We start from the raw sequence: 17,123 nt of genomic DNA, 5'->3' as shown, positions 1-17,123 counted from the left end.
GAATAATTCCGAGTCCGCCAACGTGCTTGTCACCTGGGCTCATCCCTGGCATTGGCCACTCCGTAGATGCACTTGACTCAATAGAGGATTGCAATAATGAAATATCAGAAAATGCACGAGTAAAACAGGTGAAATTGCTTGTAAGAGAACGCCCGCTTTCTAGTCAAGCAGCTCTGAAGAGCCATACAATGTATCCCAACCGCTCTGTTCGAACGGGAATGTGAAAATAACTATGACAAAGAAGCGGCAAGCCAGGCCACGGCAAAAGTAGTCTATGACATAAATTCAACAATCAAGATCACGCCGGTGTATGAGAACTCCAGGTCAAGCAATGCCAGCAATCAACTTGTGTGGCACCGTAGGAAAAGCACTGCCTAAGCATACGAGGATGTACGATTGATCAATTGCTGTACCTCTGTCAGCAGCTATTTCGGTCTCTGACGGGATGCTGATGTGCCACTTACTATATTTCCAAGGGGGAAATCTGGTCAAGCGTGTAGAGCCAGTTTCCGCCCTGCTCTTCTTTCTCAAGCCTACGACGGTCCATTAGTATATGGCTAAGAAAAGGACGAGGATTGGCCAGAATGTCACGAACCAGTCATAAGGCCACATTATGAGATGTCCCTGGACCTTATTCAATAACTCTTCTGCTTGTTGTTTGTCTATAACATCATCGGTCGCGTGGAATTCACGCTTCGAAAGCGTTGTTGCTCGTCTCCGACGGCGGCGGGTCTGGGTTGTGGCATTGCGATTCAGAGCCTCAGAGTAATCAACAGCTTGCGGCTCCTGCTGCTCAAAGGCTTCCTTKGTAGGGAAGGCTTCCTTGGTAGGGCCGCTGTCTTCGCTGCGTCCACTCTGTGTAGGACCCGCCCCAGTAGCTTCGGCTACCTCCAAGGCAGGCTTCTCGTCAATTGACGATAACGTTTCTTGCTTCGCAAGGTCGGGCTGCAATCGATCAGCTGCATCGCGCCCACCTTCGGCTGCACGAGCCTCTCTCTTCTCATCCGAGCCCTGTTGACCCTTGTGTTCCGTCGCGTGGCCTTCGCCGCTCGATCCCGAGTGAGCAACAAGTGACCGTATACCAGCGCCAGTCGCGGTTGTATTTGTCCCGGGAGGTCCCGTAGGCTTTTGGTGGCTTGGCTGAGAAACCTTGACGCTGTGCTGACTCTGCATTTCTGAAAATCGCTCTCCGTATGCGGCGTACTCCTTGTATTCTTTCCACGACTTGACCTCGCTGTCAGGCATACAGCGAAAGACGGCCCGATAGATTTTTGTGTTCTTCTCCGCCACGGCTTGCCAAGTGTCCAGGTAGAAGATGTCGATCACAGGGTCTCTCATGCAGTCCTTGTCGATGAAGATGTGCTTGAGATCTGGGATCAGTGGGTGTGGATACTTCCCCGTATCGATTATATCTGATGACGGCGACAGGACGCCACTGTCGTTCTCAATTTTGGTCCCTGGCAGAGCCGGATTACGGGCAGCTGCTAATCCATCAATTACTGGAGTTGGATCGGCATCATCAGCCGTAGCTGAGGGTGATTCGCGGCTTGTTTCTCTAGCAATGGGACTGCCCGGTTGCGCCTTCCGCTTCGACGCCGGCTTGGGTTGTCGGATGGTGCCTTTGCCCTCGCTAGCGATAGGCGAGACCAAAACCTCAGCGGTGTCTTCGAGCATTTGCGAATCGCGACCGTCGGCCAGCCCGGCTTCTAGAGCGACATTTAGATGATCTAACCCAAGCCCATCAACGTCTTTCTTATGTTCCGCGTTGGAGGTCACCCTTGGATCGGCAGTGAGCTTTCTGTTCGACTTGAGGTTGGGATTGTTTTCTTGTTCCCAGTCTACATCGTGGTTGAAACTGTGCAAGTCTTCTGACCTGGAGAGAAACTCGTCTTGTATCCGATGCCGACGCTCGATCATATCCCTCTCATCCTGTCTCTCCATCATCAGGGACTCAGAGTCCGCCTTGTCAGCGTTCTCTGGTGATCTGGTGCCTTCTTCCGCAATCTGGATTTTTCGCAGTTCTTCTTCCGTTGCTATCGAGTGCTCCATTAGCTCGTCAACGTCGATGCCAAGATGCTCTCTCATCAACCGCATGCGCAGGGTATGCGGGAACCGTCCGACAAGATACGGGCGGCCATCCATGGAGGACCATATCATATCTGTGTCACGCACAACAGCGGCTACCTCGGAGTCGCGCGAGCCCAACATCGATCTCTCATTGATGTTCGCAGACCCAATGATGGCGGCCCGATCATCGACAACCATGCACTTGGCATGGATGTAGAGCTGCTCAGTGACAAGTTGTTTTTGCGGTCCGATCTTGCCCCATGTCCGAAGACTGAAAAATTGAATATAATCTTCCGGATCGATGCCCAGCGCACGCAGTCTGCCAAAAATCGAAGTCTCCCCCCGGCAAATGCTGCGATACTGACACTGCATGATGAGACGAACGCTGGTTCCGCCTTCACTGTCCACAGTATTCTGAAAGCCTGGCATCAGTGGGATAACGATGACGGCGCGCCACGCCTCCTGATTCTTGGAGGCTCGAATGATGCGCTCCACCAACGCATCTCCGATTAAATTCTCAATCTTTCTGCCATCTATCTCGCAGGTGCTGATGAAGAATTGATTCTCGATGTAGACAAAATGCTCCGATTCCTCTATCATTTTGACGTACGCATTCATAATGCTGTGCTCGGTGACGTCCGGCGTACCCGTTGACCACATACTGCTTGAGCGCAAGATCTGCACCTCGCAAGTCCCATCAAGGCCGAGAGCTTCCAAGTCCGCAGGGTCAAAGTCAGGCGGAGGCAGAAGAAAAGGCGTAGGTCTGGTAGGTTTTCGCTGCCGCAGGATGTAGTTCCATCGCTGCACAAAATGCCGCGTGAGATCCCGGGCGGGCTGACCGACGACGTGCATCGAAATGTCATGCCACGGCATCCTGGGTATCACATTACGGTCATACATCTCCTCGTACGGCTTGTCCAGATCGTAAAAGTCCTGAATCCGCGGGTTCGAGTAATCCTTACCGGGCCAGAGTTGACAGTGGTCTGCGTCCTTGGGTCCATCGGGCGTCTCGAAGCCAGTAGGCTTGTCGTCAGTTAGCAGATGTTGCGGAGTGTCCCATCTTCCGAAACAAAGGTCAATTCCGCCAACAAAAGCCACGGTGTGGTCGATCAGGCATAATTTCTCATGGTGCGCCCAGAAAAACGTGTTCTGTCTAAACTGATTCGGAGAGCGCTGTACAAAGATGTTGGGATGAAGGTCGAGAAGTGAGAATTTGGAGTATTCCGAGTCAATAGGGATAGCGGAGTTGATATTCCGATACATGATCACAAATATCTTGACCCCTTCGCGAGCTTTGCGTTGAAGAAGTCGATCCAGCCGCCATTTCTGACTGATGGCTGCTGGCCGTCGCAGGTACAGTTCCGGACTGAGCCACCAGTCATGGATATAGATGACGTCTTTGGCCTGATTGATCGCTCGCGACACCATCCACATGTGGTCGCGCGCATCGACTAGCCACTGTGCAAAACAGTTCTGGCGCACCGGGGCAAAGCTCTGGAACCTGTTCGGCTTCGCCCACGGGGTACTATTAACCATGACCCTTATAGAGTCCTCGAATTGATGGAGCTGACGCTCATTCCTGGCCAGCAGTCTGAGCTTACGCTCCGAGTTTTCCAGCCTCAGCGTGTGATGCTGTGGGTGTCTGGCCGACTCTTTAGCTGACTTGGCAAGCTCTTTCGCTTTCTGATGTCGTAAACTGATCTTTTGAGTTTGTAATTTGAAAAATGGGTCGACCAAGAACACGTCGTAGATATTCATCTCCTCCGGCGAGTCAACGCAAACAAGGTAGCTGTGTCGGACAAGGAACCATTTTGGTGAATGCCGCTTCTTCACCATCGCCGGAGTTAGCGCCCTTCGAAAATCGAGGCCTTTGGAAGACTGAATAATCAGGTATCCCTCTTTACCATGATAGCTGCCTTCGGACGCGAGGCGGACACCCAAGGCAGACAGTTCCAGGAATTTACACAAACGGTTGCTATCGGCCCTGAAAATCAAGAATCGAATCATCTTCTGTAGATAGGCTTCAAGTTTCTTCCGCTGTCTCTCTGGATATGTTTCCCTCTTCGTCGACTGGCCAGGTTCCGCCGTACCTGAAGGCCCTGCATTGGCCTCGCCCTCGGTATTGGTAATGCTCGACTGTCTCCGGGATATACCTCCTGACAGTCGGCGCTGCCCTTGTTGCTGCTTTCTTCTACCGGGCCTCTCATTGCCGCTGGTCGCTTCGGCGGCGGTCTCATAGCCGCCTTCGTCTTCCTCGTCTTCAATCTCACTTTCCAGGCCCCGGACTCCCCGAAGATATGGAAAGGCGCTTCGAGGGAAACGGGGGAGGTTCTGTCCTCCCTCGGTGTTTCGCAGCTGAATGTACTTTTGCGTTCCGAAATGAAGCTTATATTTCAGATGCAGATTCGCAAAGTCTCGAAGAGTGCGGTGGATAATCCATTTCATCCGCGTCATCCCGCTGCCGTATTCCAGCTCGATTCTGAATACAAGGTGACGGTCACCGGAATGAGGTTCGAACTTGCTATCGGTGACCCGAACTTTCAACTGCTCCAGAAGGATTGGGATCCGTTTGCTGCCATGTTCATCCCGTTGAAACATGCTAGCCAAGATCAAGGCCGCCGGCACTCCTGAAGTCAACTCGGCTAGTAGCTCGGCGGACTTTGCATGGTCTACTGTGCTCTCAGGCTTGCGACGCATAAACTTGAACCCAGCCTTTATCTGCCGCCACTTCTGAGCGCTCAGACTTGAGCCGCGTTCAGCTCTATGGCGCCTCCAATGCGGGGCATTTCCTTCTGTTTGTTCAGATGGTCCAACCAGCCCAGTAAAACGCCTGAAATTGCTCGGCCGTCTCTCCTCCTGATTACCATGGGTATCCGCCTGTCGACTGCCATACGTAAGTGCACGAGCGTTAGCTATTCTCCGTCTCCAAGCATCTCTATTCAGCCGATCTCGACCCTCGTCCTCTGACACACCCTCCCGCTGCTGTGCGAAGTCCCCGGTGCTCACTCTGCGCGCAAAGAGGTTGGCACGGTAGTTCTCAAATGGACCAAACGAAGCTGGGAGATGGAATGACGGTCTCCTTGTCGTCTTCGGTGTGTTTGGTTCGGTCTGAGGCGCTGACTGAGGCTCTTGCTGCCGTCGTGAAATTTTCTTCTTCTTCCTGCGCCGGTTGACGTGTTGCTCCCCGGCGCTTTCTTCGGCATCGGCATCGATATCACTCCCCTCCTCTTCCAAAGTATCGGGAAAACGAAACGCCCCTCGCTCCGAACCCGGTGTTGCCAGATCGGCGTTGGTCTGTCTCATATCACCAATGGTTGCCCCACTAGCCGAACGAGAATGAGAGGTAAATGAGGGCGAAGCGAAAGATTTGAGTTTGGTAAAGATCGATTGTTTCCCCCTCAGCCCAGAGTCMGGCTCATCACCTAGGACAGATGGGGGTCTTGAGCCAGATGCTTCCGGGGCGGGCTCGATGTCAGATGTCTCACGGGTGAACTGGACGCTGGGACGACGCGGCGAAGCAGCCGCTCCGGGAGTTGAGGTCTGATGCTGTTTATGGTCTGGCGACTGTCGAGGACTGTCGAGCGATTCATTTGGCCGCCGATGACTTGGCAAAAATGATTGCTCCCCCGGACCATTATTCCACGCCTCCTCCAATCCACGGGCGTTCTCTGATCGAGTCTTTCCACCTCCTTCATTGGCCTGCTCAACATTCTCCTTTATAGATTGCGCATCATCTGCAACATCTCGCTCATCCGTAGCATCAGCTTTGCCGTCCCTAAAATCAGAGGCTGAATGTCTGTTTTCCGCCTGGGAGGGAAACGGTGAACCCAGCTTGATACCGTTAGGCACTGTTAGAGGGTCTGGTCCTCTGGGATCGGGACGATTCGAAATGTTTTCCGAGTCCCTCAACGCTGAGGTAGCAATCGCCGAGTCGGTCATTATAGCTACAAGGAACGACTGGTATCAGCGTGGACATCAAATCACTTGTAAACACAAGATCGAACGTACGTGCGGATCAATAGATCCTAGCAAAACCGACCGAAATAATTCACCACACAGTCATTCTGTCAAGATTTGGAGAGCTTTGGGCTAGAAAAATTGAGGGAATGAGTTTATTTCAGCAAATTCAAACCTGAAACCGTCAACGTACTTAAAGGGGAGTGTTGCAACTTGCATTAGCGTTTCGAGTAGCTATTCCAACAACCGCTGGTGGAGCCGCCCCCCATAGAACATTGACGGAAGGCCCGCTTTGGCGTGATTGTTCAATGAGAACTCGGGATTTAGCCTAGATAGGGGGAAAGGCAGCAGCTCGAAGTTTGGTTGCAAGGGGGACAGTCGATCCTTGGATAAAATAATGTAAGGTATGGTGTCTAGAAAAGGAAATACTTCTGATCTTTAAAAAGACGCACAGATTTAGCAGTTAACTTCTTGGATAATAGTGCCTTGATGATCATCAATACTACGGCACAGAAAAAGGAAAATGGCTTCGTTTCAAGCCTGAGGCATCAGCCGACTGAGATGTGTGGCTGTGCAATTGTCCTATTTCTATGTATGGTAAAGTTACGCTTGTCTTGTAAACAAGATACAATACCTGGTATTCTATGGGCACGATTACCTAGGGTAGGTATATATCCTCGGCTTCGAATGCGGAGTCAAAGGTGGGATGTTGATAAGTGTCTCTGATCTTATGTAGATTAGACAGCACGCAGATAAACATACTGCGTTTATCAACAGATATTCCAGATACGTAACAAGCAAAATGACGGATCCGTTGAAGACCTTGGATACCGCATCTCCCTCAAAATCCTCCAATCCACCTTCCGTTTCTCAGAAGAAATACCCTATTGCTGGAATTCTTACCACAGTCTTCGGCCTCGATGAAATCCCCTCTCAGGCTTCCGAGATTGCTTGTCTTTGGCTCTTGCACCCAAGATTGGCGAATCAGGAGCGAATGACAGGTCTCGCAACGTCTGTCATTGCGGATTGGAATCACAGGATTAAAGATGGTCGTGCCGGTCCGATCAAGGGTCTGATTGCTGTCTCATTCGATCAAAGAAACCATGGCACACGATTGGTCGATCCTCTCGCCAATGAGGCATGGAGAGAAGGGAACCCTCGACACGCGCAGGATATGTTTTCCATTTTCCGTGAGTACCAGATCAGCGAATTCTAGAAGTTCCTACCTCCGGGACTATATGCAGTACTACCGAATTATGCCCCCGAGAACTAATGCGTCTTGTACAACAGAGGGAACCGCGCTCGACGTGTCATTACTGATGGACTATCTTCCGGCCTATGTGTTTCCCCAGGGCGAACGCAAGATCTTCAAACATATGGTGCTGGGAGTATCCCTTGGAGGCCATGCAGCGTGGAGCTGTCTCCTCCATGAACCCCGCGTGAGCGCCGGCGTGGTCATCATCGGCTGTCCGGACTATGTAAATCTTATGGCAGATCGTGCGCGATTGTCGAAGCTGCCATCCTGGACAAACAGCGAACCCCCGGGATCTCGGATTCTAGGCTCTGAGGCATTTCCCTCCTCTCTCCTGGAGACTATCTCTAAACTTGACCCAGCGAGCATTTTTCTGAGTTATGTCAAACCTAATTCGGACGCTGGGCCCCTTCGAAACAACCCTCTGCCTGAGCCGACTGAAAATGAAAAACAAGCTCTGCGGCCGGTGCTTACGCGCTGTCTGGCTGGCAAGAAGATTCTCAACCTATCCGGTGGCGTGGACAAACTGGTTCCCTATCACCGTGGAGAAGTTTTCCTGACTTGGTTGAAGAAGGCTATTGCTCCAGATGGTTGGTTTGCAGATGGTGCTGTTGTATTCGAAGACATTATTGATGAAAAGGCTGGTCACGAGGTCACTCCGAAGATGATGGACGAAGCAATTCGCTTCATAAGTGAGACGCTTGCCTCCAGTGATGACGCCAAACGGAGTTGTGGGTATGTTCGCGAATCCAAAATATAAACCATTAGAGCAATCAACTACAATTATTCCTGCATTCCCCCGATCGAGTCAAGATTATACTGTAAGGAAAAGATAAGCGAGCCGGAAGATGGTAATCTACGAGGTGCGCTATGAAACCAAGCTTACGAGGCAAAGCTTGTCGAGGAACTGATTGATCGATCAAAATATAAATCCGGCATCGCCTTGTCAGAGCGTTGATCATAGCGCTTAAAGAACCCGGAGCAGACGGAGTGAAGCAAGAGAAAAATGTTGAACAGTGTGAAATCCTCCCAGATGGTATTTTGTTTGATAGGGTGAGATCGTAAGGGCGTCTGAAGGCCAGGCTATGCTGCTCATCGCAAACAAAACCCATTATTTTGTAAATACACGAATCAAATGTGCCCGATTCGCGGCTCCCATTTTTGAGTTCTTATTCCCTTTTACCTCAAGAGAACAGAATTTGAACCCTTTATCACAAGCCCGACTGCAGTCCGGCACCTAACCCAGTTTCTGCACCCTGCTCGATTCGCAATCATGACTCCGCATTTAGGCAACCAACTCAACAACACCACCAGCCTCCTTGATCTTCTGCTCAGCGTCCCGGCTGAAGTATCTGGCGCGGACAACGATGGGGATCTCGGGGATACGGCCCTTGCCCAAAACCTTGGAGTAGCCAAGGGAGAGGAGGTCGATAACGGGGGCGGTGTCGGTCTTCTGGCCGCTAAGGTAGGCTTCGCGAGTCTCGGTAGGAACGAGGGACCACAGCTGTAAAATTGAAGACATCCCAATCAGTCACTTTTGTCCGTAACCACAACAAATCCTCCCCCCGACCCTAAAGTATTTCTGCTACTCCTCCACGTTCCCCAATGCAACTTTCTTCTGCTCTCGCGGCGATTCCCGTCGGGTCGGACTAGGTGTGACTCTAAACGCATTCATTTAACGTACCTTGTCGAGGTTGATGGTGGGCTTCCAGAACTGCTGGTTGGTCTTGTGGAAGTATCTCATACCAACCTTACCGAAGTAACCAGGGTGGAACTTGTCAAGGTTGGTACGGTGGTGGTGCTGACCACCGGCCATACCACGACCACCTGGGTGCTTACGGTGCTTGCCAACGCGACCGTAACCGGCCGACACATGACCGCGACTGGAGGAGTAGAAGAATCCAAGTTAGCCTCTCTCGATATATATAATATTCCGAATGATTGTTTCCTGATCGCGAATGGATGCATCGACTCGTCGCAAATACCACGACAGAAAGGGACGCTCGACAATTCCAGGTGCATGACGGGGTGAAGTTCTCGACTCACGCTTTTCTTGTCTTCGAAAAACGGGTAGGCATCTTGTCGACGGTGCTGTGCTCGACAAGACMGGTCTGAGGTTTGGCGATGGGGGGATGCGGTCGGATATGCTGCTGGTTCAGATGTTTAATTCAAGGCTCGGAGCCCGCTAGAGTGTGCGCTAGGATGTTCGCTTGCCCTAAGTAGGGTCCAGCCCTTGCTATTCTTGGCAGTCAGCTTCAGTCAGGTCACGTGTGCAGATATACAAGGTACAACATACAGACCTACCACTTTTTTTTACGACGGATACAAATACAACTAGGTACAGTCTACCGCTTGATTACGCTTTATGACACGTCATGTAGGCAGGTGATGCCAGCCCTGTCAGTTTGTGATTATGATTGCGGAAAAAAAAAAAGCTGTTTCAATTACCTCGCGCTCCGACCGGAGAAAAAGGTGGACAGGTCCTCTGCGAGTGCTGAAGCTGGCCGTCGTACAGACCGGCGCACCATGCTCTGCTTAATCCAGGCTGGTAATTTTCCCTGTATATTGGCTTTTTCATATCGCCTGTCGATCATCACAATAGCAGCATAATCATTGCGGTGCCTGATTGCTCGCCCAATGCATTGATTGACCGCTCGCATACACGCGTTCTCGTAGAAATCCTTCCCTGCTGCTTTTGCAATTGACTGCCTGTCCTTCTCAGATCCAGAGCTCGAGTTATAAGTTTTCTGCTCGACATATTGGATCTTGGCCTGCCAAACTGCACTGCGTATGTTTGGAAACGGCAAACCGATGATCAACACGCCTCTTCCCAATTTATCGGAGAAGTTTATGCCCTCGGACAGTTTTCCTCCCACGACGGAAAGAAGCAAAGCTCCTTGACCAGAGTCAATTGTTCTTGTATATTCTTGTAGCAAATCTTCCGTTTTCGCCCCCATGTCCCGACCTTCGTATAGAACAGACTTGTTTCGTTCAATGAGACCGAGAATAGTCTGGCCCTTCCCGCCCACAAGAGGCTTTCTCCATATGGCCAATATTCGGCTGAGATAATCGTAGCTGGGAAAGAATGCGACGACGCCATCTGGGATAGCCTGGCACAACGTAGCCACAGTCCGTCCGAGATCAAGAATCTGAGAACAGAAGCACAGCAAAAACCGTTAGAAAGTACTAGAGCCTATGAAGCCACGGCCTTGAAAAGTTGTCGCTTACCATCTTCTCAGAATCGCGAGAGTCGTAAGTAAAATCAAAGTCGGAACCTAGAACGCCATTGACAAGCGTGTGTGCAATAAGGTTCTCTGGGGGAATAACGTGGTTATAGCTGAAAGTATCCAGCCGGCTTGGAGTAATGTAGGAAAATAGGTGATTTCGATAATCACTCATCTATGGTATCGATCAGCCGCATTAAGCAGATGAGAACACCACAGTAGGGTACTTAATATACATACAGGAGACATGGTTCCGCCAGCCAAGATCACTGCCCGGGCATCTTCGACAATCTCCCGGAAATGGTTCGTCGGGTCCAACAACATATACTTCAACTGGATATCATCGTGGCACTTCAGATAGAAAAATCGGCCTTCGGCGGAGGGATTCATCAGAGGTAAAAGAAAGCTCTGAACAAGGAAAAGGACAGGTGACGAAGGTTTGTCGTCCGGTTGTTGGTTCGCTTTGTCGTTCGAAAATTCGACATAGCCGTCGACTTTTCTGGCCAGCTTGCTTTCCTGTAAATACCGAGATAGCTTGTATGGGTTGATTTGATCGACGCCTTTCCCAGCCATCAAATCTGCCGGATCCACGGCGCCTTCCGCAGGCAGGTTTTTCCCTATGATTGACCGAAGATGGTCTGCAATCGAACTGATGAGTCTGATGATTTGAGCGACGTAGCTTCGGTTCTTCCCTTTCAAGCGCGCCTTGTACTTGCGTGCATATGCTGTTAATTGGAAAAGTGCAGTCTGTAACTGCGACAGTCTAATTGTTACTGAATGTATATTGCATATTGCATCCATGAGATTGTGGGCCTCATCAATGATGACGACATGATTCTTGATCGAGAGATCGAGGGCATCTCGAGCTGAGCGCTGCAGTAGTAAGGGATAAGGAAGGGTCACAATCTGTTGCGTATTCAGCAGGGCATTCTATGATGATTAGAAGACCGATTCAAAACGTACCTCGCTATGTTTGAGTACTGAGCGGGATGCGTAGTAAGGACAGACTCCCATCCGCTTACCAAGCTTTCCCATGTCTTCGATGTCCTTAATGGTCGCCAAAGTGTGATCCCGAAATTGTAAAACCTGCCCTTCATCCTCCTTTGACGGCAAGTAAGGACATCTTTTCTCGGCAGCTACTCCAGGCTGCTGCAGTTCCAAGCAGCGCTCATTGATTGCAGTGGCGTTACCTAGGGACATCACCTTGGGATTTATGCATAAATTCTTTCGCGAACCAAGAGTAAGATGTTTCACGCGTTCTTCGACCTCATCGCTGCCTGCGGCGCTCGTGGTGAGTTCCGCTGGCATGCTGGACGGCATGTTGACGCGCCGCAACTCGCTTGAGAATTGGGACAGTTGGGAGTGAGTTCTCGAGCAATAGAAGATCTTAACGTCATCGTCTCCGTGTCCGGTGTCATCGTCAGCGGGAGCCGAGAACTGCTCCTTGAAGCGCTCCAATAGTTCAAGTGTACTATTTGAGAGTCCACTGATATCACCGAGTTTCTTGGAAGATGTCATCCTTTCTTCGGCATCGCTGTCATAATCATCCAAGATCCATTCATCATCTTGCTTTGGATCTGAGTCACCAGATAATGTATCCAATCTCTAAAGTGTGGTCAGTGCAGAGCAGCCTGTGATCCAGTACCAGTAGACATACCTGCCTCTTCCGAGGTTCTCCTGGATGCTCAGCAGCATGCCTCTGCTTCTCCTCTTCAACTCTGATCTTTTCTAGGCGAGCCTCCAGCGCTCTTCTTTTCTCAGTTACTGCACGAGCTGCCTCGCGCTTTGCAAACTCCAACATCCATTCGGGCTCGCCCTCATCATCGCCTGCAGAACCTCATCAGCGGCAAATCCCTGGTGTTCAGACCTTCCCATACTGACAAGAAGTTTTATTGACGTTATCTTGAAGTGCCTTGCGCTTGTGTTCTCTTAGCCAGGTCATGGAACCGCATATCAAGCTCAATGATTTTCCCTATGGTAGAGTTGTGTTAGTGGCCAGGCGTTCTACAGAATAGCAAGTAAAAACTCAGTCTGTGCTCTGGGTCTGATGGTGGCCTTTACGTACCGTGCCTGTACGATGTCATTAGTTGGCGTGATCGAGTGACAKGTGAAGAGCAACTTACCAGTCGGAGACTCGAACACTGCGACCTTTCCTTCTTCCAGGCAAGTGTAGAGAGAGCGCATGAACTGGAGTTGTATGTCATATGGGGAGTAAGGATGGTTGAAATTCTGTGATTGAGACCCCATAGTGCTCAAGATACCTCCAGTTACACGGTTCACCAGCTTGGCTTTAGTACACTAATTTACGAGGGCACTGACGCCGTCAGACTCTGCACCACATGTTTCAATGAAGGACCTCAGTTTCAGCGGATGTTTGACGGGGACGCGGAACAAGAAGTAAGAGGTAATCGCCTAAAGTAGGTTGTTGGTAACTACAACGTTCCTTGGACACAAAGCAATAAGGTATCTTGGCTGGCAGAGTACCTGATCTTAGAACCTTGACAGACTGAATGGGACTTAGAATAATTCCATTGACCAATCAGGTTCTCGGTAGACCTATTTGGCTTACCTTATTTGGGCAAAGGAGCTGTCTGTGAGCAGTGTGGTGACCAACAACGGACAATTCTAGGAACAAAGCTGTAAGAATACTGGTAATAAACTCTGGAAGTTGCTGTAGGAAACTTGATATTGTGAATGAACGAGCGTCTAATACTAGCTGAAAAGATGAGCCGAACTGAGGCAGTTCAAAATAAATTTGTTCCGCAGTCCCACTGCAGCCGAATAGAGGAGGTAATTATTATCGACTGAACCTGAAGTACTAGTAGGTACGGAGTACCTAGAGGGCAACTTAAATTGCTGATAGACGGTAGCTCCGGTATAAAGGAAGCCCCATCAAACTAGATCAGAGACCATTCACTTTTGAGCCGTTTAACATCAACGTGAACTCAATAGAAGCACATACAATGTAGCCTGTTATAATTTGGTGTGAGCCCAGGGAGCAAGATGACATAACTTGTAAGTTACCTGAGTCATGTTATAGGTACCTAGGGAGTACGGAGAGAGGTATCACCTTATCCAGGTCAAAGCCACACTGCTTCGTAAATAACTGCGCATACTCTCAAGTCTTTCACCTTGTTTAATAACTTCTCCCCTATCTAGGTAGTTTAATAGTAATAACAATAACTCTTGGGCCCCCCAGAGCTCATTTGTTCAATCTTATTCCGAAATCTGCCCTTAAGGCGATTGTCTCTGAATACCTCAATTGGATTAGGCATACCTTGAAAGGAATGTTGGAGGGTAATCTGATTAAAGAAGGGAAATCTCCTTCTCTTTGACAACGACACGATACTTGTCTGTATTCTTAGGCAGGATGATAGAATTGTTTGGGTATTGTCATCAACCCATCCTGTAAGACACTTCTGTCTTTATCACCTTCAAGACCTTTCTTTGACTGCTGCCCCTACCTTACTCCTAACAACTGTCCGCCTTGTTAGTTCTATATAGGAGTAACTATCTACTCAAAAGTATTTGTAGCAGCCTAGTCGCTGTACCTACGTTAGCACTTAATAGTGGCTTGGTAGGGCATTTACTTTCATAGGCAGCTACCTTACCTAGTCAAATTCCGCATCCACTCCCACGGACCCCGCTTCTCATAACTGGCCTTTGGGGGTCTATCTACAGATTACTCCAGTTTCATCCGGGGGCATTTCTTCTTTTGCGCTCAATATCATCCTTACTATGGTCCTATCGTTTCCCTGCTTCTAGTTATTTCCCGCCACTCATTGTTAGAAGGCCTGTCGTGGTCTTATGGTATGAGATTTGTTTTCCCGGCTTTTCGGATGATGCGCTTGATCTCTACACTTTACCCTGCGCGTTCCGTGTAGTCTGACTGATCTCCCTCGACTTTATTTCCTCTTGTGTTCTTTTTTTAATCCATGAGCCTTTGATTGGAAGGGAGGAAAGAATTAAGGAGCGCCTAAAAGTCGTGTTTCCCAGTCAGATCTGATCCGTACTGTTTTCGGCAACGCCTGGAAAAGAGTGAAGAAAAGGAAAACAAAGGAGCAGGGGCTATTATCTGGACGATGAATAGACCTCCGCAAGGCCGTGGTCAGCCACGTCTTGGTGCTACATGGTATCCAGGGGGCCAGGATGACTTTTACATGCCAGAAGTCATATCCCCCTCTCCTCAAAGGTGCGATTGCAAATTGCATATTTCAGGGGACTTCCCCCACCCGATTGGTAGCGTCTAACAACACTGGTGATACGCGTTGCTGACCTGATGCACTCGATTTCAACAGGGTCATGCCGGAAGTTCCAGAAAACATGCAGGACAATATAGCCCACCTCGAGCACGAAGCGCGGACCCCCCACCACGGCCAACATGCTCCAGTCCAGCATGATCGCTCACGTTTCCCTGAGCGGTCTTCATCCGTCGCGGTCGCGCAGGGACAACCGCCACCTGGCGCGGGTTATGATGTCGCCCATCATGAGCACTCCGCGGTCTACGACATGGGGTTTTCTACCGTTTCTCCTTTTCCTGTCCTGAGAAATCCGCCGCCAAATGTACCGCCTACTGACGAGCAAAGAGAAGCCAGCTTGGAGAGAGCTCGAATCGCTGTTTTGTCGTCCAACGACCCGGAGATGCAGTTGGCATGGGCTCAGGACGCTCTCGCCTACGTTGAGGTCGCGGTGCAAAACGAGGCTCGTCTCTCCTTGATTCAACCTCCCAGGCCGCAGACTCCTCCTGTGGAGCGTCAGTTGAAGCTCGATGCGATGAACATTGTGAACTTCTTGGCGGATCAATACCACCCCAAGGCCGATTTCATCAGAGGCATGTGGCTAGAGTTTGGCAAATTCGGACATCGCGTGGACAAGAAGGCAGCTTTTCGCGCCTATACGAGAGCTGCGGACAGAGGATATGCTCGGGCGGAGTATCGTATCGGAATGCAGTTTGAAAGTTCCGGAGAACCCGAGAAGGCTATCAAACACTACGAAAAGGGAGTCGCCCTTGCTGACTCCGCTTCTTACTATGTATGTTCAGAACAACTTTTCCGTCACAATGAGCTCCTTGCTAATGCCGCGGCCGGCAGCGTTTGGGCATGATGATCCTCCTCGGTCAGCATGGTCAGCGGCAGGATTACCAGATGGGCTTGGATTATATCAGCCTTGCTGCACAATCTTGCGACGAGAATGCGCCGCAGGGTGCCTATGTACGTGACGCTCCACTCATTCACGGTCTCAACGCTTTGGGGTCTGACATGACGTTCGACAGGTTTATGGTATGCTCTTGGCGCGGGAACTCCCGCAGGTCAATGTACCTGAGAGCTACCTTCCCCTGGATCTTAACGCTGCTCGTGTCAACATTGAAAAGGCAGCCTATCACGGATTTGCCAAAGCTCAGGTTAAGATGGGTGCCGCTTATGAACTTGGTCAACTCGGCTGCGACTTCAACCCTGCGCTATCTTTACATTATAACGCGCTGGCTGCGCGTCAAGGGGAGCCGGAAGCGGAGATGGCGATTAGCAAATGGTTTCTCTGCGGTCATGAGGGCGTTTTCGAGAAGAACGACGAGTTGGCCTTCAAATTTGCTCATCGTGCTGCGCTCAGCGGATTCCCGACGGCTGAATTTGCGCTAGGATACTTCTACGAGGTTGGTATTTACGTCGATGTCGACCTCAAGGAAGCCAGAAGCTGGTACGCCAAGGCTGCAGCGAATGGGAATAAAGATGCCACAGGTCGGATCGACAGCATCTCGCGGTCAAAGACACTGTCGCGGAAGGATCACGAGAATGTCGCGATCGCCCGCATCAAGTCGCGCTACGGGTCCCACCAGCGTGAGACTTCTCTAGAATCAACGCAAGAGAACCTCGAAATGCCCGATCCATCCAGGATGAGTCTCGCAGACACCGGACACTCCGCCGCGCCTTACCCCGACAGATCAGGGTCCCGTTCCCGGCCCGTTCATCCACAGGGCTACTCAATGGCCGACCCGCGTCCCAGCTCGGCTTTTGGGATCAACCCCAATATCCGCGCAAATGCGCCCAACTACAACCGGGCCGCGTCTTACGGCCCAGGTCCTCAGAATTACCGTAACCCGGGGCCGGGGGCGCCGCCATCGGTTGGACCGATGAGCCCGACAGGTGTGCATAGCCCATCGGCTACACCCAAACTCGATATCGGTTACTCAGCGCCACTTGATCAGCCTCCCAGTGCTGATGCTCGAAGACGACCTCAACGGCTCGATGGTGTACCCCCGGACCGGAAGCCTGCCCGAACTGCTGTCTCCCCTCACTCGCAGGGTAGCTCTATGGGATCGCCACGGCCACAAGCCTCACCTTCTGCTGCGTCATTCCCTCAGTCGTCAAGAACGTCGACTCCCAAACCCTCCGGAACTCCCGCAAGCGCAGCAAGCCAAAAGCCTACAACACAACCTTCCAAACCCTCTGCAGGGGGTCTACCCGGCAAGGGTCCGAAGACATTCGAAGAAATGGGAGTTCCTGCCGCCCAGAAAGACAGTGATTGCGTAAGTCTTTGATTATTTCCCGGATCAGTTGCATCGAATCTGCGAGGCTAACATCTGCCTTAGGTCATCATGTGATACCCTTGCCGAATGATTCTACGCA

General features: G+C 50.7%; 5 protein-coding genes across 5 annotated transcripts; 2 read left to right on the top strand and 3 right to left on the bottom strand.

Annotated features, from left to right (window-relative positions):
• Positions 1-400: 400 nt before the first annotated feature.
• pld3 (phospholipase D) lies at positions 401-6,006 on the bottom strand (the record flags this gene model as incomplete). Its single annotated transcript, XM_043302018.1, has 3 exons — positions 401-407; positions 465-533; positions 596-6,006. The coding sequence occupies 3 exons, from the start codon at positions 6,004-6,006 to the stop codon at positions 401-403; spliced, it is 5,487 nt and encodes a 1,828-aa protein (XP_043157953.1).
• An 820-nt stretch (positions 6,007-6,826) lies between these two features.
• Asppvi_006112 (uncharacterized protein) lies at positions 6,827-8,036 on the top strand (the record flags this gene model as incomplete). Its single annotated transcript, XM_043302017.1, has 2 exons — positions 6,827-7,214; positions 7,315-8,036. 2 exons carry the CDS (start codon positions 6,827-6,829, stop codon positions 8,034-8,036), a joined length of 1,110 nt encoding a protein of 369 aa, XP_043157952.1.
• Positions 8,037-8,561: 525 nt separating this feature from the next.
• Positions 8,562-9,354, bottom strand: Asppvi_006111 (60S ribosomal protein uL15; the record flags this gene model as incomplete). Its single annotated transcript, XM_043302016.1, has 3 exons — positions 8,562-8,780; positions 8,961-9,159; positions 9,323-9,354. 3 exons carry the CDS (start codon positions 9,352-9,354, stop codon positions 8,562-8,564), a joined length of 450 nt encoding a protein of 149 aa, XP_043157951.1.
• Positions 9,355-9,720: 366 nt separating this feature from the next.
• On the bottom strand, positions 9,721-12,747 carry chl1 (DNA helicase; the record flags this gene model as incomplete). The annotated part of the gene is made up of 6 exons (XM_043302015.1): positions 9,721-10,425; positions 10,505-10,675; positions 10,741-11,406; positions 11,464-12,105; positions 12,158-12,327; positions 12,624-12,747. The coding sequence occupies 6 exons, from the start codon at positions 12,745-12,747 to the stop codon at positions 9,721-9,723; spliced, it is 2,478 nt and encodes an 825-aa protein (XP_043157950.1).
• A 1,835-nt stretch (positions 12,748-14,582) lies between these two features.
• Positions 14,583-17,098, top strand: Asppvi_006109 (putative chitin synthase activator (Chs3); the record flags this gene model as incomplete). The annotated part of the gene is made up of 5 exons (XM_043302014.1): positions 14,583-14,692; positions 14,799-15,531; positions 15,591-15,710; positions 15,773-17,023; positions 17,087-17,098. 5 exons carry the CDS (start codon positions 14,583-14,585, stop codon positions 17,096-17,098), a joined length of 2,226 nt encoding a protein of 741 aa, XP_043157949.1.
• Positions 17,099-17,123: the final 25 nt, after the last annotated feature.

The sequence above is a fragment of the Aspergillus pseudoviridinutans genome (assembly GCF_018340605.1).
Source record: "Aspergillus pseudoviridinutans IFM 55266 DNA, scaffold_4, whole genome shotgun sequence".
Taxonomy (NCBI): Eukaryota; Fungi; Ascomycota; class Eurotiomycetes; order Eurotiales; family Aspergillaceae; genus Aspergillus; species Aspergillus pseudoviridinutans.
This window is presented reverse-complemented; position numbering and strand designations above follow the sequence as displayed.